At 43.4% G+C, this 20,033-nt stretch overlaps 1 protein-coding gene across 1 annotated transcript in view; it reads left to right on the top strand.

The window, feature by feature from the left end:
• TBC1D22B (TBC1 domain family member 22B) overlaps positions 1–20,033 on the top strand; it is a 69,531-nt gene that overhangs the window by 6,089 nt on the left and 43,409 nt on the right. The window contains exons 2-5 of the mRNA XM_040249787.1: positions 7,795–7,851; positions 16,202–16,509; positions 19,025–19,204; positions 19,783–19,853. Of these exons, the coding sequence (XP_040105721.1) occupies positions 7,795–7,851; positions 16,202–16,509; positions 19,025–19,204; positions 19,783–19,853 (616 nt within the window). The remainder of the gene's footprint in view (positions 1–7,794; positions 7,852–16,201; positions 16,510–19,024; positions 19,205–19,782; positions 19,854–20,033) is intronic.

Genomic DNA, 20,033 nt, shown 5'->3' with positions numbered 1-20,033 from the left:
CCACAATCTCATCCCTAGTCTTTCTGGGAAGGGCTTCTCCCTCTTTTTAAGGAAAAGTGGGCTTCCCAGGTGGTGCTAGTGGTAAAGAACCTGCCTGCCAATGCAGGAGACATAACAGATGGGTGCTCAATCCCTGGGTCAGAAGATCCCCTGGAGGAGGGCATGGCGACCGACTCCAGTATTCTTGCCTGGAGAATCCCATGGACAGAGGAGCCTGGTGGGCCACAGTCCATAAGGTCACAAAGAGTCAGACACAACTGAAGTGACTTAGCACACACGCACGTGTGTTATTAAAGTCAAGGAGCTCTTTTAATATTCAGTGACTCTGCAAAGTGTCTGATTCCTTGAATTACTTAGGAGCCTGTAGATTTTTAACTGAAACCTTCTCTGTCATTTGGTCGTTTTTCGTAACTTCAAAGAATCTGATAGTAGACTCAGTGTAATGGTCCCAGCCTGTCTGGGCAGGTACATTACAACCTATTCTTAGCTTGGAAATGCTTTACCGATTAAGTCAGTGACTAGGAGATACTAAATTATCACCGCAGCAGCGTGGATCCCCAGTTCTGGAAGGCTTCCATCGAGTGAGCGTGTGACCCTGCGTTGAGTGCCAGCGTGTTTGGCTTCAAAGTGGATAGCTCTGTTCCCATGTTGGCTTTAGCTCCTCTGCCAGTGCTGAACAAACACCTGTTGATCTTTTTTCCTATCAAGCTTTTTGCACTGTTCCAACTGTGTAAACCAGCTATGCCAACACGTTCTGCGGTGTTGGTTTATTGAAGAGAACAATGGAGGTTGACCGAGACTTTTGCTTCATTTTTTCCTTTGTTGTGGCACAGCCCGTGGCCTTCTTTTCTCCGTATATGCAGTTTGGTTTCTCTGAGATACAGTGTGAATCCCTCTTCATTTTTAGGTATAGCTAGACAGGAGTCAGCTTAAACAGAAGCCTGGGTTCTTCATCGTTCCAGGCTTGACTCACGGAGTATTGTTGAGTTGCCTGCTGGTGTGTGTCATGCTCTGCCAGGTGGTGAGGGGACTACAGAAAAAGACATGGCCCCACCACTGCGCCGTAGAATCTGAAAGGACTCGGCAGCTCAGCTTCCCCATGGAGAGGATGCTCAGTGTTATTGTCTTTCTGGTTTTTCCACTTAAGCATATGTTACTGTTGTAATCAGAAAAACTGAAAAGCGGAGCTGGGTGAAAACACACTGTTGAGTGAGAAAAGCAAGATGTAGACCGATATGTATCGTGTGCAGTCTTTCATGTAAAAGTTTTAAAACATAAAAAAAGATACTGCATGTTTATGGATACATGAAGATAGGTAAAAGTATAAAAACAGATGGGAAGGATTTTGTATCCACTTTAGGATAGTGGTTATCTCTTGGGGAGGCGGGGGAACAGGCCTGGGGGCTGCAACTGGAACTTCAGGAGTCTCTTTAACACTTTATTTTCTTAAAAAAAAAAGAAAAAGAAATGTGACAGGCGTTAATTATTTGTTAAGTCAGAGTGATGGGTTCGTGGGTGTTTGTTATATCTTTCTCTATACTTTTCTTTGTTTTTGAAAATGTGAGTTAAATGCCTTTTACTCTTGTGGTAAAGCAAATGTTTTTTAAATGTGTGTTGGAGAAATCAGCCAGCCAGCCGTGAAATTAAGTAAGATTTAAAGTAGCATTTATGATTTAGCATCAAAGTAAGTTGTAAATACGGTGTGATGCCATTTATATGAAGTTTTTCAAACATGCAGAACAATACTCTATATTGTTTCAGGATACATGCATAGGAAATATAAAAACAAAAATGAGGATGAAAAATGCCAGACTCAGTGGTTTCCTGAGAAGGGTTGTGCTGGGGTTTCGACTCCATAATGTCTTATTTCTTACGTAGGTGTTGAGCACCTACCTGGGTATACTTTATATTATGCTCTAAATCTAGTTTACTTAAAAAAATAGTTTATTCTTTAAAAGCAGTGTAAGCCTCAATTTCTGTGTTTTAGGAAATCAGCGAAGGCATGGGTTAGTGGATGCTGGGGGGGGATAGGTTCAGAGAAAATCTCATGGGGCAGAGGGTGTAGAGTTTGAAGGGATGTTTCAGGATGGATAAGATTTTTAAAATGAAATGGGGAGAAGAGCCCAGCTTAGCGTTTGAGGTTAGGGTGTGTGGAGACCAGCCTGCTCTAGAGTGGAGTTTGAGTCTAGTAGAAGTGTGTGGTACAGGTTGGTAGGTGAATTACACATGCCCGGAAATTGAGCACCTTAATCACCAGGCTCTTTCAGTTTGTCTTCATTCAGTCATCTGGCCTTCTCTTCCTTTCCTAACTTCTTGCCTATCCTTTTTGAGATTCAGTAAATGGATAAATTATCCAGAGTGTTCCAGGTACAGACACATTATGGTTTAGTTCAGGAATATGTTAATTAAAAATGTTAACAGATACATTATGGTTTTAGTTCAGAAACAAGTTCAGTTTAGGCTCTGATACCTTTGCTGATAAAGTCCATCATTTATCTTGGCCTTTCTGGCTATGCCAGCACTCTGGGCTGATGTCTTTAAAAAATAGTCTACAGTGATGTTAAGGTCCTTTTCCTGGGTGATTATTGATGGCCTTTGGCTCCTAAACCTGCACCATTAGGATTGCTTTCTTTCCTGCTGTATTACTGGCAGGTGGTAATACTCTCTTATGGAAAGAATCTAAGGATTCTTTCTTATTCTGCTACTGTCACCCAACCCAACTTTCCCATTAATATCTTCCTGCAGAGTTTATTCTCTGATCTTTATATTTTGCTAACATAGAAGCTTATGGACTTAGTTCAAGTGTACTCATCTTAAGAGTATTTGCAAATACTGAAATACAAATCAGAGGCCCTTTGGGTTTTCTAGTTTGTGCTTTTTGTTTTGTCTAAGCTTTCTCTCTCTAAGCCAGACTTTCCTGTATTCTTTAATCCTTCTTTTCTCTCTCCTTTTCCTCTGCCTGGGAAACTGTAAACACATTCACGTAGCATTGTTTGTATTTCTGTGGTAGTACATGTGATGGTTTGTTTACAAATTACTTAACAACCTTCCATAGATGTTCAGAAATCTTACTACTAAAAAGGTCAGGGCCCTATTCATAGCTAAAGATTTATAAACGAATATTCCCTTTGGAATCTTAGAAATCAATGTGAAAATGATCAGATTGACTACATTTTTATTTAAAAGCAACTTTAGGATCACATCTTTATGTCAAAGTACTTTATGTCAGAGGTACTTGGTAAACCTACTTGTTCTGTTTTCTAAATGTTAGTAAGAAGTAAATTACAAAGATTGAGAGGAGGAAGAAAACCAACATTTCTTAAGCACTGAGTGTGTGCCAGGCAGCATTTACCTCATCACCTGCTATTATTGCTTAACTACCTGTAGGAGTTGTGCTGAAGGACTTTTTACACTTTATCCCATTTAAACTTCCCAGTGCTCTTGCTGCTACTGCTAAGTCACTTCAGTCGTGTCCGACTCTGTGCGACCCCGTAGACGGCAGCCCATGAGGCTCCCCCATCCCTGGGATTCTCCAGGCAAGAACACTGGAGTGGGTTGCCATCTCCTTCTCCAATGCATGAAAGTGAAAAGTGAAGTCACTCAGTCGTGTCCGACTCTTAGCGACCCCATGGACTGCGGCCCACCAGGCTCCTCCGTTCATGGGATTTTCCAGGCAAGAGTGCTGGAGTGGGGTGCCATTGCCTTCTCCTCCCAGTGCTCTTAAGATTGCTTAATTTATTTCTTAGGCAGCTGATCATGTATACGATACTAACGGAAGGTATAAAAAGGTTTGCACTGAAAACTTAGTCTCTGCCACAGGGCCCTCCAATCATCAGTTCCACTTCCATACCACTGCTTCTGAGTCTTATGTGTTCTTTCAGAAATGCACTGTAAATACATAAACGTAATCATATGTAAGTATGTGGATATATTTTATTTTAAAGATTTTTACACAAAATGGAGTTATTACTTTGCATATAATTCTGCATCTTTTTTTCAATGAGTGTTTCATGTCAGTGGATATAGAATTACTGCATTCTTTTTAACAGATGTGCTGTAGTTGATTTTACCAGTCCCATTGATAATAATCCCTTTTCTTTTAATAGGTAAGTTTGACCCATATATATTTATTGGTTTTAGTTCTATTTTTAATATTTTCTTCTAAAAAACTTTCACTATCAGAACTGTATTTGCTTTGGGAGGTGGGTATATTCTGGTGTAGGTTCTGATGATTTGAAAGAGTTATCTTTTTATTCTAGTGATTGTGTGTAACTTTATACCATGTGTCTTCAGACAGTGTCTGTTGACACCCTACCATGAGTAATGATGAAATTAGTACTATTTCCTGCCTCCTTCCCACCTGCTTTTAGTTGATTATAGTTATTTTTCTTAGTTTTATTTTTAAATAAATATCTTTAAATATTTATTTAAATATCTTTTATATTTATCTTTAAATATTTATAAATATCTTTAAACATACCTGTATATTAGGGCATCAAAGAATGAGATGGCTGAATGGCATCACCAATGCAGTGGACATGAACTTGGGCAAACTTCAGGAGCTGATGAGGGACAGGGAGGCTTGGCATGCTACAGTCCATGGGGTCACAAAGAGTCAAACATGACTGGGAGACTCAGCAACAACAACGACATATGTATATATTACTTGAACTACCAGTTATAAGTGTCTTTTGAGCCTTGTCAGTAAAAGATGAGGAAATCAGTCTACTTATTTCAGTCCACTTCTCCATCCCACTTTAACATTTGCCAGTTACATTATTTTTGCATTCTCTTCTGCAACCAGAAAGCCTCAAATTTAAGACTCAATCTTTACAAAGTTTTGAAAATTTACGTACTTATTTACTTTTGTCTGCACCGGGTCTTGGTTCTATGTGGGGGCTACTCTTTAGCTGTGGTGCAGGGGCTTTTGTTGCAGAGTCCAGGTTCTAGGTGGGCGGGCGGGCTCCAGTAGTTGCAGTGTGTGTGCTCAGTAGTTGCGATTTACCGGCTCTAGAACTTGGGCTCAGTGGTTGTGGTACGCGGGCTTAGTAGCGCCAGGGCATGGGGAAGCATGTGGAGTCTTTGCAGAACAGGGATCGAACCCATGTCGCCTACACTGGCAGGTGGATTCTTGTCCACCACTAGCCTTTTGCCATAGTGTCTTCAATTATTATATTATCAATTGAAGTTTTGCCTCTAGTAGTTCCTTCAGGAAGGAGTCAAGGAAACCAGATTTCCTGAGTTCTTCATGCTGAAGCATGCTTTTCTGTTGCCTTTGCACTTAAGCCACAGTTTGGCTTCAGTTCAGTTCAGTCGCTCAGTCGTGTCCGACTCTTTGGGACCCCATGAATCGCAGCACTCCAGGCCTCCCTGTTCATCACCATCTCCCGGAGTTCGCTCAGACTCATGTCCATCGAGTCCATGATGCCATCCAGCCATCTCATCCTCTGTCGTCCCCTTCTCCTCCTGCCCCCAATCCCTCCCAGCATCAGAGTCTTTTCCAATGAGTCAACTCTTCGCATGAGGTGGCCAAAGTACTGGAGTTTCAGCTTTAGCATCATTCCTTCCAAAGAAATCCCAGGGCTGATCTCCTTGTAGTCCAAGGGACTCTCAAGAGTTCTTCTCCAACACCACAGTTCGAAAGCATCAATTCTTCGGCGCTTAGCCTTCTTCACAGTCCAACTCTCACATCCATACATGACCATAGGAAAAACCGTAGCCTTGATAGACAGACCTTAGTCGGCAAAGTAATGTCTCTGCTTTTGAATATGCTATCTAGGTTGGTCATAACTTTTCTTCCGAGGAGTATGCGTCTTTTAATTTCATGGCTGCAGTCACCATCTGCAGTGATTTTGGAGCCCAAAAAATAAAGTTTGGCTTAGTATACAATTATTTCAGGTCACTCTTTTTTTTCATTTTTTTAAAACTGTGAACTACTGTAGAAAAGTACATAAAACAATTGTGAGGTATGGTAACTTGATAAACTTGATAAATAATCAGAAAGTGAACGCCCCGGAAGCCCCTGTGTCTGTTCACAATCACACCTCCTTCCTTCTCCCCCAAGAGATAACCACATCCTTGTATGTTAATCACTCTGCTTCCTTTATTGTGTTACTAGTATGGATGATCCCTAAGCGATAGAAATCATTTTTGCCAGTTTGTGAAGTATGTATAAATAGAATCATACAGTATTTACTCTTTTATTCTTTGCTTGTTTTTTTTTGTTCAATGTGACATTTGTAAGATCCATTCACATTACTTGCAACCTTACTCCATTTATTTACATTGCTGTAAAGTGTTTTCTTATATGGACACATGAAAGTTTTATTTCTCTGTTGATAGACAGTTGGGTTATTTCTAATTTGGAGCTAAAAGGATCCATAATGCTATCAGTTCAGTTCGGTCACTCAGTCGTGTCCAACTCTGCAACCCCATGAACTGCAGCACATCAGGGCTCCTTGTCCATCACCAACTCTTGGAGTTTCCTCAAACTCATGCCCATTGAGTCTGTAATGCCATCCAACCATCTCATCCTCTGTTGTCCCCTTCTCTTCCCACCTTCAATCTTTCCCAGCATCAGGGTCTTTTCATATGAGTGAGCTCTTCACATCAGGTGGCCAAAGTATTGGATTCAGCTTCAACATCAAAGTCTCAGCTTCAACATCAGTCCTTCCAATGAATATTCAGGACTGATTTCCTTTAGGATGGACTGGTTGGATCTCCTTGCAGTCCAAGGGACTCTCAAGAGTCTTCTCCATCACCACAGTTCAAAAGGATCAATTCTTCGGCGCTCAGCTTTCTTTATAGTCCAACTCTCACATACATGCATGACTACTAGAAAAATCATAGCCTTGACTAGACTGACCTTTGTTGGCAAAGTATGTCTCTGCTTTTTAATATGCTGTCTAGGTGGGTCATAGCTTTTCTTCCAAGGAGCAAGCATCTTTTAATTTCATGGCTGCATCCACCATCCGCAGTGATTTTTGGAGCCTCAAAAAATAAAGTCTCTCACTGTTGCCATGGTTTCCCCATCTATTTGCCACGAAGTGATGGAACTGGATGCCATGATCTTATTTTTCTGACTGTTGGGGTTTAAGCCAGTTTTTTCGCTCTCCTCTTTCACTTTCATCAAGAGGCTCTTTAGTTCTTCATTTTCTGCCATAGGGTGGTGTCTTCTGCATATCTGAGCTTATAAACACTTTTATATATGTTTCCTGATACACATATCCTTGTTTTTCTAAAGACATATATATATATGTATCTTTAGTCTTCGGGTATGCATATTTTGTTCTTCCTCAATATAGCCAAACTTTTTCAAAGTGGTTATATCAGTTTATGCCCCTGCCAACAGTTGTGAGAACCCCTTGGGGCACTCCTCCCTTGATCTGTGGTGCTGCTTCCCTGTTGTGTAGTCCAAGTGGTCCTTTGGGGTAGGCGATATTCCAGTTTTACAGATAAGAAAGCATGTTCAAAGTGGTCAGGTAATTTAGTGAAAGTTTATAGTGGATGCCACAACCTGCATTTGAACTGTATTCTGTCCAACTGTAAGCCTTCCCATGCTGCCTTTACGGATAGAACTTCCTGATAATTGCGTAGGGTGCTGAAACCTCACCAGGGAAGAAAATGAATTTTTTTTTTTTAAAGAGTAGGTTGCTGTCCTTTGGCTTGGGCATAGTTGTTCTTGGAGATTACCTGTTTCGTAGAGTTCCTTCCAGCATTGTGATGCAGGCGGTACTCACCCAACATATCTACCTTCCTGACAACTTGTGTCTTCCTTTTTCTTCTTGCTTTTAGCATCCAGCCCGTGTATGGAGCACAGCACCCTCCTCTGGACCCTCGGCTCTCCAAAAAGTAAGTCAAGATATTTTTCCTCTCATGCATGTACTTCTAAAACCTGTGGAACCCTTCCCTACTTTGTAGAAGTGACAGTTTCTGCTTTGACCTTTTCTGGCTTCTCCTCTGTTTTGTTTTGGATCAGAAGATGAACAGTCTTCTTACTTCTAAGTAGTCTGTTACTAAGGGTAAAATTAAGTTACATCAGAGATCTTTTTCTTACGTTGGAAGGTGGTTTATATAGGGTTTGTCTCTGTTCTGTGAGAAGGTCTTTATTTGGTAAATATTGTCCTAAAATTGGCTGATTGATGATCTTCTGGCTTCTGAAGACATATAGATAGATAGATGGATAGATACACCTCCCCTCTTCCTTACTTACTCTCTGAGAACTGGGGCAAATAGAACTTAACTATGAAGCTGTCATTCTTCAGGTCCTTTTTCTCTTTGACACACTCAAGGAAACCCAGCCAGACGGTGGAGTTAAAAGATCCCTGGAGGCTATTTCTTCCAGTAAAATTCTAATTATTTTAAAACACAGAAGAGTCCTAGTTCAATCCCAGATGTGTGGGTGTGTTTTCATACCCCCAGTTATCACTTTATCACACCTTTCTCTCCTAGGCCATTGTTCAGTCACAGTAACTTTAAATGATGGGTCATCTTCTCACATGTTTTAAGAACTTTGGCCTCTCTCTTTTTGCAGGTTTAATCTTAGAGTCTTACCTCTAGGAAAGCCATCATTCGTAGTGAAAGCTGAATGATTTGAGAGGTACAGAGACCTAGATTTCATCCTTCTGGGGCCTGTGTCATAATAGCCACCCTTTCTTCCTTCATAGTCAGTGGGGAAGTAAAGAGAATATACATTAAAGTATTTTGAATACCTAGAAAAATACCTTACAAATATGCATTATCAATATTTTAATATTCTTTTAATAACTTAACTGAATGTGTGGTGAACTTTTCTCTAATTCCACCAACCCATTCTTTTTTCAATTTGGCCAATATGTAGAAGGTACAGTCTTGTGAAATCCTGTGAAGCATGACTGCTGTTGATTTCTGTACAATGCAGTTTTGTTTTATCTTTTTAATCAGAAATTACCAGTGTAAGCTCTCTGAGGGCTGGGACTTTGTTTTGTTCACCAGTGTGCCTTAACACCCAGACAAGCAGAAAAGAAAATTCAGTAAATGTTACTATAAAACATTTATTGCCCTTATTTTAGGTCCTAAGGTAAAGTATGGTGGGTTCTATTTCCCAGTTTTACTCACAGTGGACTGTCTGGTTTGTTGGCCAGTGGGGCAGGCACTGTTAATTATCTACCCAAGCCGCCTTCCTGACCCCTGCTTCGTCCTTGCTCAAGACCATAGATTCATTCAGCTCTTGAACAGGCAACAGTGTCCTTAGAGTAGGCATCTGGGTTAGTTTAAGCCTTTTATAATAATTCCTTGGTAATACCAGTGACTAATCTGTGATGGGCTCATCTCATTGGTTCTGGCCAGTGAGCTGTAAAAGGAAAGTCTGAAGGAGGGTTTTTGGCAGGATTTTCTTTTCCAATCAGTAAGAGATGATTTTGTGAAGAAAGCCACTCTCTGCCTCCACTCACATTTCCTGCTTTTGCGTGTGTTAATGTGAAAATAAGGTGCCAAAAACTCTTAACAGTTAACCTGTAACCTAAGGGAAAGACAAGAGAATTGCAGACACACCAGCTCAGTACCCTGACATCACGGTCCTTACAATTTAAGTGTCAGAGTTGAGTATTCTGTTCTTTTAGCCAGTTCTGTTCATAGCCAGGATTTGTCCATGTTTGTAAGGCAGTGGGGTTCACTATCCTGTTTTATGTTTGGTTCAGAGTCACCATACCTTGCCTACACCTGTCAACAGCTGAGTTTTCCTTGACTCTATTTAGAATGGGTCTTAATCACCATATCCCAAACTGCAAAGGCAAACTTTATATACTCTTGTTTTGCACCTGTTAACAATATAAAACCATGAATGTTTCCACTGGTCATTCAACAGAATTGCGTTCATGTGACCAGTAGAAGTAGTTATTTAGCTCTGTGATTTGGGACGAGTATAATTGTCACCGAATAAATTGTGTCCCCTTTTTTGTGTGTGCGCACACGGTGGTTTGGTGTTAGCACTCGACAGTAAGGGACAACATGTAGGTCTGCCCTGGACCATTTTACAATTCCAGATTGTTACTATAAAACATTTATTGCCCTGATTTTAGTACCTTTGTTGGGACATTTTTATTACTTCCTCTGATACATGATTATCGTTCCACTTTAGGCCATTAATTACTGAGTGGTTAATCCTCATCACAGCAGAAGCCTTAAAGTTGGATCTTCAATCATCTAAACTGCACAAGCACAGCCAGTTATTCCCTGTCTGTGTATACTGACTTCCATTTGCCAAATTATTGCCATTAGTGATAATACTGCCTGCAATAATTTTTATTGCTCAGATAAAACTAGTCTTGCCGCAGAGTGGCCCCATTGGCCACCTGGTGGTATGACAGGCTTCTAAATGTATTGTTTTCTGAATTGATACCCTAGTTCTGAGTTATAATTCTAGTTTACCTGAAGCCCCTCTAGTTATTGATATGACTGGGTTTACCGAATTCCCCACTCGCTTACATCCACTACCAGTGTCAAATAAATTCTTGTCATATTTCTACTAAGTGAACAGCCATATCAGTAAAAAGCAGTATAGTGTTAATGCAATCACAGAGTGAGTGATCTTTTATTTCTTAACCCCTATAACCTGTAGCCACTCTTTTCCAAAATATCCTGTGGTTTGTGTTACCATTTAACAAGCCAGCAAACAACTGAGTTTCTCTTAGTGGGTCAGTCATTATGTATTTGTGAGTTTTGAGTGTCACCTAGACTTCTTGAATCTCTTTTTATGCATCACTTACTAACGCCATGATCTTGGGCAAATTACTCAACCTTGCTGACCCTTAGATTCCTCATTGATGAAGCAGAAATAATAAGGCTCACCTCACAAAGTTGTTGTGAGGATGAAATGAGGTATCTGTGAAAGTGCTTTTTAAACTATAATGTGGCATACAGCTGTAAGGAGGTGTTTGTATGAGGCCAGTTTGGTTGTAACTTTGGTGTAGTTCTGTTTAAATAATTTTGGTTAAACTTGAAGGCACACTGTGGCATTATTGTGCCTTGGGTTAGTTACAGGTTAAGTTGGGACCATGTTAAAATGAGGCAGTCTATATGCCAGAGGCATCCCCAGCTAGAATCACCTGGATTCACTTTTTACTGTGACTGCTGGTGTCAAAGGGGAAGAGAGACATTTCTCCTCCAAGAGCCACATCCCGAGATGTGGCCTCTTCCCATTCTGGCTACCAACACACACAGCCTGTTTGATGCAGAGAGGAGAGTCTCCCTGCAGAGTTAGGGCTGCCAGCCATGGGCACGTGGAGAATATAGCTGTGGTGCAATGTGCTCAGTTTGCTTCGTAACTCCTCTTCCCAGGCTGCAGATCCTAGTCGTCCTCATCTCGATTTATCTTTTTAACCAGTTCTTCCAGACATGGTGGTTAGAGAGTACAGGTAGACCTGGATTTGGGCCCAGACTTCGCTGCCTGCTCATGACCGCCGGAAGCCTCAGTTTCCTTATCTGTCTATAGGGATAATAATAATAGTACCTCCATAGGCTTAGGAATGAGCATTAGTAAGAAAAGTGGGTATATATAAACAGTAGTGCAGAGCCTGGCACCTGGTGAACAGCCAACAAATGTTAACTACCATGTACATAAGGGCTTCCCTGCTGGCTCAGTGGTAAAGAATCTGCCTGCCACACGGGTTTGATCCCTGGGTCAGGAAGATCCCCTGAAGAAGGAAATGGCAGCCCACTCCAGTATGCTTGCCTGGGAAATCCCACAGACAGAGGAGCCTGGCGGGCTACAGTCCATGGTGTCGCAAAAGTAATTGGACACCACTTAGAGACTAAACAGCAACAGCGGAACCATGTCTGTGTGGATTCACCTTATTCCCTGTGGAGAACAGTATTAATAAACATAGGAAAGCTTCAAAGCTTTCACACCTTCCCATCATTGCTGCAGGCCTGTAGCTCTCTCTGCTTCCTCTGAGAGGTATCTCTTCACTCTCACGCTCCTCTTTGTTTGTTTGTTTTTGGCTGTGCTGCGTGACTTGCAGGATCTTACTTCCCCAACTGGGAGTGAACCCGAGCCCCTGTAGTGGAAAGCACGGTGTCCTAACCCCTGGACCACCACGGAATTCCCTCCTCTTTCATTCCTGAGAGCGGTTCTTACAACCTTATTCTGTCCTCAGACTCCTTCCCCTATAGGTGATGCCAACCCCTTCCTCCATGAAGGTCTCTTTCCTAAGGACAGAGCTGACTTCTTTAACTGGCTGATGACTGAGTTTGGGCTTTTGTGAGGTAGGTATCTCTAATTTCTAGCAGACTGTAAATGGGCAGCTTGGACTCTCTCGTGTCTTCTCACCACAGGGAAAGGCAGCCTTTCCTCCCTTCTCTCCTCTCCATTGTGTTGGAATAGTTCCTTCCAATGTCTATTTGCAAAGTGTTCATCTGAGTAATTCCAATTCTTATTTTAGTTTACTTATTTTGAACCTTCATCTGCTTCAAAAATATAATGAAATACTTTAAATGCATAAAAAGGTTAAAGGAAAAAGATAACAAACACTCATGTACCCACCACTCAGCTAATTTACCTTCTTCACTTGTATAGAAAGCTCAGCATCTGTCAGAACCCAATGCTCAGTATCACCCATCTCTTGGTGCCGTGTTTTAATCCATTCCAGGGTGTCCCTGATTGCTTCACTCAGTGTTAGGCTAACCATATCCAGTCAGTTCTTTGACTTGAATCAAAATTCAGCTTGATTTTGAGCCTCTTGATTCATGGTTTATTTAAAGGATTCTTTTTGGCCCATGCAGAGCGGCTTTTAGGATCTTAGTTCCTAACAGAGATTAGACCTGGGCCCACAGCAGTGAACAGGCCAAGTCCTAACCATGGACCACCAGGGAATTCCCTAAACAATTCTTTTATTTTTTTTTTAATTTTATTTATTTATTTATTTATTAAATAAATAACACCAAAAGCATTTTATATTGGGATATAGCCAGTTAACAATGTTGTGATAGTTTCAGGTGAACAATGAAGGGACTCAGCCATACATCCCTAAAGAATCCTTAAGACTTCAAGAGGGTATTTAGGAAACATCAACCAGGAGAAAAACAAATAATAACCTTGCCCTCCCAAGCACTTCATATCACTGTTGAATTTGTCATGCGTAGTCTTGAGCTTCACGTGGTCTCCAAGGAGGAAAACAACAGCCTCCTGTGTTTTTGTCCGTTCTCTTTTGATGACAGCTCTTTCTGACACATCTGCCTGTTTGTTCTTGGCAGCGGACCCTCTGAGGTGAGTACTGCAGGCTGTGGAACTGGGTTCCCTTTCACAGAGGAGAAGCCGTCATAGTGACCAGAACGTACAGCCTCAGTGGGTCTCCAGAGGAGTAATTTGCCTCTGGGTTGATTTCTGATGAGCAGATTTTTGTGCTGCGTTGCCTCAGTTTTTTTTTTTTTTTCTCCAGTAGGTTTAGAAGTACTCTTTCTTTGGGGATTGACGAGAGCCAACAAAACAACCTTTTCCAGTGATTAATAAAAATGATATGCTCATTGTAGAAAAATAATTCAGAGAAGTATAAAAATTAAGTGTCAACTATCATTCCAGAGCCCAGAGATAAGCAGTGTTAACATTTTTGATGTGTTTTCTTCCTGGTCTTTTCTGTACACATACTTTTTAAGAAATATAGAGATCAAAAAAAATACATAATTTTGGTTCAATTTTCACTTTATTGAGATCACTTTCTAGTGTTATTAAATAGCCTTCACAATGTGATTTTCAGTGGTATCTGGTGGCTGAACCGTAGTATATTTCATCATTTGTAATTTCTAGATGTTTATGTTTGCAGTTTTTAACCAAAATGCATACCATTATAAACTGTTTCAGATCACCTTTGTTTGACCCTCTGATTCTCTCCTTTTTTTTTTTTTTTTCAAACTTTAAACTTTTTATTTTGTATTGGAGTATAGCTGATTAACAATGTTGCGTTAGTTTCAAGTGAACAGCAGAGGGACTCAGCCATACATATACACCTATCCATTCTCCCACAAACCCCCGCTCCCATCCAGGATGACACATAATACTGAGCAGAGTTCCATGTGCTACACAATAGGTCTTTGTCTGATTATTTTCTTATGGTCAGAGATGATGAGTCATTTTAAGGCTCATGGTATGTGTTTTGCTAGATTGTTTTCCGAAAGGTGGTACGACATACACCCCCACCTGTGCTATTAGAGAGCTGGTCTCACTACATCTGGGTCAGCACCGAGAGGATACATCTGAATCTTTGCTAATTTAGTGGGTGGAAAATGGTTTCTCGTTTGCTAATTTAGTGGGTGGAAAATGGTTTCTAGTTTCCGTCACGTTTGAACTGTTACATTGTGTAATCTCATGTTATCTCTTGCATCTCCTGTGATACATTTTCCTTTACTCTGTGTGAGGCCAGTGTTTGAAAAATATGCCTGTCATATCTTACTCCTTTTTTGGTGTTAATAATAGGGTCATTCCGATGAGCTGTGTGAGTTAGTAGTCTGTCTTTATCAATGCTAACAACAGTTATCTTTCAGAATGACTGTTGGACATATCTTGGGAGGTGTCATAGGTATTAGACCAGCCTCCTCTACCTAAAGGGAAGAATATCTTTTGGAAATGGGGGACTTCAGCTCTTCTGGCAGAGCCTGGTTTTTAAACTAGAGTTTCCCTGCCTTGCCGAGGGAAATGGTGAGGCATTTTAATGATGTTGCATCCCAGTCCTCAGGTGTAAATTTACATGAGGCTGTATTCTTTGATTCCCTACTTGGGGTATGTAGGATGTTAGATAAGATTCAGTTATAGAAACATCCCAACCACATAGTCCCTGGGAACCAGATAAGGGCCACCAGACCTTAAGTGATTCACAGAAAGACGAAAACTTCAGGGGGGCTTCCCTGGCAGTTCAGTGGTTAAGACTCCATGCTTCCAGTGCAGGGGGCGTGGGTTTAGACCCTGGTTGGGAAACTAAGATCCTGCATGCCGCATGGCACAGCCAAAAAAAAAAAAAAGGAGGAAACGTTCAGGAAAATTGGACTGGGCTACCTGACTCCTGGGACTAGGCTCTCTTTCCTCAACAAGTTAATTGAGTATTTCCCAAACTCAAGTCATGTACCGTCTTCATGACTTTTTTGCAATACTTTATACTATTATTTATTAAATGCACTTAAAAAAATAAACTTATGTACTCAATTAGATTTACTTTAAAAATAAATCTTACTAGTTCTGTAAGTGGAAAACCAGTATCATTTGCCCCAAATAGAAAATAACCTTAGAAATACAGTGAAACATAAAACAGTCTTATTAATTAAATTCTAAGCCAGATTGTGTTGCTTACAAAATGTTGAACCTGAGGCTGCCCTCACTTTGTTAAAAAATAATCCTAAAGATGGAGTAGCGTCAAACTCAGATCCCTCCTCAAGGGCAGCAGGACTTCAACAAAACAAAAAGAGAACAACTTGTGCATTTTGAAACTCAATGTTTAATAATAATACACGTGGGCTACCTAAAATTATCTCCTGTTCTACCAGTAGTTGATGTCCTGCTCTAGAAAATATTTTAGGGTATGTTGCCATAACAGATTAACTCTGAAATCTCAGTGGATTGACACAACAGATGCTTATTTCTCACTCATGCTTCCAGAGCAAGGGAGGGTAAAGTGGGTGTGGAAGGCGGGCTCTGCTCCACATAGTCACTCTGTCATCCAGGCTGAAGGAGGTGCCACCACCTGGAGCCTCGCCAGTTATCACGGCAGAACAAGGCTTGCGGAGAACTCACCCATAGGACTTCCCTGTTGGCCCATTGCACTTCCATTGCAGGAGGCTTCAGGCTCGATCCTTGGCGGGGGAGTTCTGCATGCCACATCATCTGGCAAAAAAAAGGGAGAACGCACCCCTGTTCTTTACACTTTGGCTCAGAAGGGACGGCCTCACTTCTCTCCTCAGCCCATTTGCCAGAACCAGTAGCCTCACCTAAGTGCAGGGGCTGGGACGTACAGAGGAGCACGTGGAATGTTTGGAGAGCGATGCTCTCTTTGTTTCATCTGGTTCTGCAGCATAGTGCTGCTCTAGACGCTTCTAGATAAGGAATGGATGTGGATATTTTTTATTTGAAGAGGGTAATGATTGTGTATGAGATAATTTGTAATACTGTTAATAATCTGTTAAGAGAAAGTGGTCGGATATGCCAGACTGTTCCTTGGTAACAGCGTCTCCTTTCTTAAAGCTTCATTAAAGAACGGTCAAAAGTCAGCACAGTTCCTCTGAAAAATAAGAAGGCCTCCAGTTTTCACGAGTTTGCCCGGAACACCAGTGATGCTTGGGACATTGGTGATGATGAGGAAGAGGACTTTTCGTCCCCTGCTTTCCAAACTCTGAACTCAAAAGTTGCCTTGGCGACTGCTGCCCAAGTGCTGGAAAACCACAGCAAGCTGAGGGTGAAACCAGAACGGTCCCAGTCAACGACATCCGATGTACCTGCCAGCTACAAGGTCATAAAGTCCAGCAGTGACGCCCAGCTGTCCAGAAATTCCAGTAAGTCCGTCCAGCTCCCCGCCATAGGCTCAGCCTTTTCAGCAGAGTGCACTTTAAATAAAAACAGATTCTGGTGGGGGCATCCCTTAGATTGTCCACTGGATGATAAATAAGTGAGCTGGAGCCTGAGGGCCCTCAGGGGGCCTCACTGGTCAGGAGCTGTGCTTGTTCCTCCTGCCTGGATGGCTGCCTGGCCCTGGGATCCGGGCTTCACTTCTGACACCCCTGGGTTGCCTGCCCTTCTCTCCTTCCTTTCCTTGTGCTGGGGTCCAGAATGCTTATGGTGTGGTTGCTTCACATTTCTTTGGGCCTGGTCAGGTTGAAGTGTGTTGACGAAATGTAATTGAAGTTATTAGTGGCTGAATTTCAAACATGTTTGGTACCGTTCCTCCATTCAAGAGCCCCTAGCAGCAAGTCGTCTCTCTGCTGTTCCTAAGGAACGGAGTCCTTGTGTCACAGCTCCCTGCCTGCCAGGTTTGGGTGGGGCGGGAGGAGATCCCACCTTCTCTTCAGGAAACTGGCCGCACTAACAGGTTGAGATGCTGGTGGTTTTATGAGATGCTTGGAGACACCTCAGTTCCATTGCTATGTCTGCTGCTGCTGCTGAGTCGCTTCAGTCGTGTCCGACTCTGTGCCACCCCAGAGACGGCAGCCCACCAGGCTCCCCCGTCCCTGGGATTCTCCAGGCAAGAACACTGGAGTGGGTTGCCGTGTCCTTCTCCAATGCAGGAAAGTAAAAAGTGAAAGTGAAGTTGCTCAGTTGTGTCCAACTCCTAGCGACCCCATGGACTGCAGCCTACCAGGCTCCTCCGTCCATAGGATTTTCCAGGCAAGATACTGGAGTGGGGTGCCACTGCCTTCTCATTGCTATGTCTAATGTTGCCCTAAAGCGTTTTAAGGGAGTCAGTCATTCTGAGCTGGAGGGGGAAGTGCCCTCATGCTAGTGAGAGTTAAAACAGCTGACTGTGGTAAGGGGTGAAAAGGAAGTGGAATGTCAGAGCCGTGGCGCATGTCCTGGCTCCTGTTCTCGGAGAACTTCTTTTACAGTTTCAGACAAGGATGTGCTCCGGAAATGAGGCTGTAAGGCCTGGAAGATCATTCCACAGTCACTTCACATTTCTGATTTGGGCCCCAGTGACGCGCCCAGACAGGCATTCAGTGCCCACTGGCCAAGTGACCACAGCTCCTGGCTGTGGAAGGTATCTTCACATGAGACCGAGGGTCTCCAGAGGGTCCCACTGTGAGGGAAGGCCCCACCATGATCCCTGACGAGCTGCCCTTGTGCAGCCAGGACCACCCAGAGCACTCTCGTTACAGGGTTCCCTCCTGCGAGCGTCGGTCAGCCAGTCACTGATAACTGGAAGCGGCCTTCAGTCTCAGCTCTGTAGCGTGTGGCCTGCATTTTCTCAGCCCCATATCGCACTAGGCATCCAGACCAAGTACCCTGTGGCCGTTGAGTCTATAAACCTCCTAGTACTGGTGGATAAGGATTCCCTGTTTAGTTCTTGTGCTGACTGCTTGTTAAGGCCCAAATATGTAAAGAATGTGAAACAGTCATGAAAGGATGGTCAGAATTTAAAACTGAGTTTTGTTTGGGGGAGTAAAATAAATAAGGGTTTTGGCGTCAGACAGACCCAAGATAACTCAGCTTTTCCTTGCAAATTTCTTAACCTCTCTGAGCTATAGTTCCCTCAAAATCGTGATAAATTCCTGCTGTAGTATGTTGTAAGGGTCAAGTGAGAGGACATAGGTAACTGTCACCAGCTCAGTGCCTTAGTAAGCAGTCAGTAAATGTTAGCGCTCTCCTGCTCATTTCTCCTAGCTACCATCTTGTTCAGAAGTGTCTAGAACCAGATATAGAGTTCAGCTTGAGTCCGTATGCCTGTTATTTCAGTCATATCCCAGCAGAATTAAAAGCCGGTTCATTTTGATGAGAAACGTTGAAGCACAGAGGACCCACCTTAGGTCAGAGCCTCTCACGTGTGAGCCAAAAACAGGTGAGAGTTGTGCGAGGAATATTGACCCTCTTAGCCCTTAGGGCAACCGGCTGGGGCCTGGGTCTTTGGGAGAGCAGCCATCACCTTTCTTTTCGTGATGTGCTTTTACAGTCATTTTCTATGTGCTCTGAAACAAGAAATGGGAAGGCAAATACTGCCTTTGACTACATTGCCCCCACCCCCAAACTCACTATTAGACACCCAAGAAAAGTTCCAGGTTGGGATAAAAAGAAAGCAATATATTTTTCCCCTGAAGTCACCAAAAATTTGTCAGATTTGCTGCAGTAGCTGGGGTCTCTGCGCAGAAGGTGCCTTGGTATGTATGATAAACACGCAGCCCTTCCCCTGAGCGAACAGAGGGCGGCTGGGTTTCCACCCACTGGCTGGCGGCCCCGCCCTGGGTGACCTGGCAGCCGCGGCTGTGGAGGAGCCCCATGCCCAGCAGTCAGATCTAAGGTGTCTCTGGATCTGTGCTCGTCACACAGCCTGTCCTCTTTCTCTTTGAAACGACCCCTCAGGTGACTCATGCCTGAGGAACCCGCTCCACAAACAGCAGTCACTCCCTCTCCGACCCGTCATCCCGCTCGTCGCCCGCATCTCAGACCAGAACGCTTCTGGGGCGCCCCCGATGACCGTCCGGGAGAAAACCCGCCTGGAAAAGTTCCGTCAGCTTCTCTCCAGCCACAACACTGACCTGGGTGAGTACCGCCCGCCCCCGCAACCCCCCCCCCCGCCCTCCCCTGTCACCCCCGTGAGCCCTGGGCAAGCTCGGACCTCTCAGTGACTGGAATTCTCAGAGACCCGGAAGCTACTGCTCTTTATTCTTCCTTCTTTTACTTTTCCAGCATCTCCTGATCTGGTGCCCATTGAAGTGACACGCAGGTATCGCAGTCAGAAATACGTTAACTAGAAATCAGGGGCCAAATTAGGCGGGACTGGACTCCGTGGCCTGTAGAGCCTAGTGCACCCAGTGGCTTCGGTCTCCTCTACCTCCATGCGATTCCTTCTGAAATCCACACCTCCTAGTCTTTCTCCTCCCTCTAACTCTAACCTCTGAGCTGACTGGATCACTGCTGCAGAGCTATGACCTTGGCTGCTCAGGGCTGTTGTTTTGGGCTTTTCACCCGCGCTTGTCGGTAGCTGGCAGTGGTGGTGGCAGTGGTGATGGTGGTCATCCTCCTGAAACGCTGGGGGGCACCAGGCGGCGCTGGCTGAGGCTCGTTTCAGGGCACCCATGGGAAGGACTAAGTCCAACCACACCTTCATCTTTTTGCAGATGAACTGAGGAAGTGTAGCTGGCCGGGGGTTCCCAGGGAGGTTCGGCCTGTAACCTGGAGACTCCTGTCGGTGAGTTCTGCCCCCGGATAGAGAAGTGCAAGCCTCACACGGCCCCACTTGCCTGCGGTGGCTGGTCTGGGCACATCAGTCTTGCCCCGTAGACTTCTCTGGTCCTACCTGATACGGGACTGAAGTCCTGTCTCTGCATAAAAATCACATCCTCGAGAGTTCCCACTCTTGTAGAAGAGC

This window comes from Oryx dammah, unplaced genomic scaffold (genome assembly GCF_014754425.2).
Source record: "Oryx dammah isolate SB20612 unplaced genomic scaffold, SCBI_Odam_1.1 HiC_scaffold_11, whole genome shotgun sequence".
In the NCBI taxonomy this organism is placed as follows: Eukaryota; Metazoa; Chordata; class Mammalia; order Artiodactyla; family Bovidae; genus Oryx; species Oryx dammah.
Note: the sequence above shows the minus strand (reverse complement) of the source record. Positions and strands in the feature narration are given on the sequence as shown.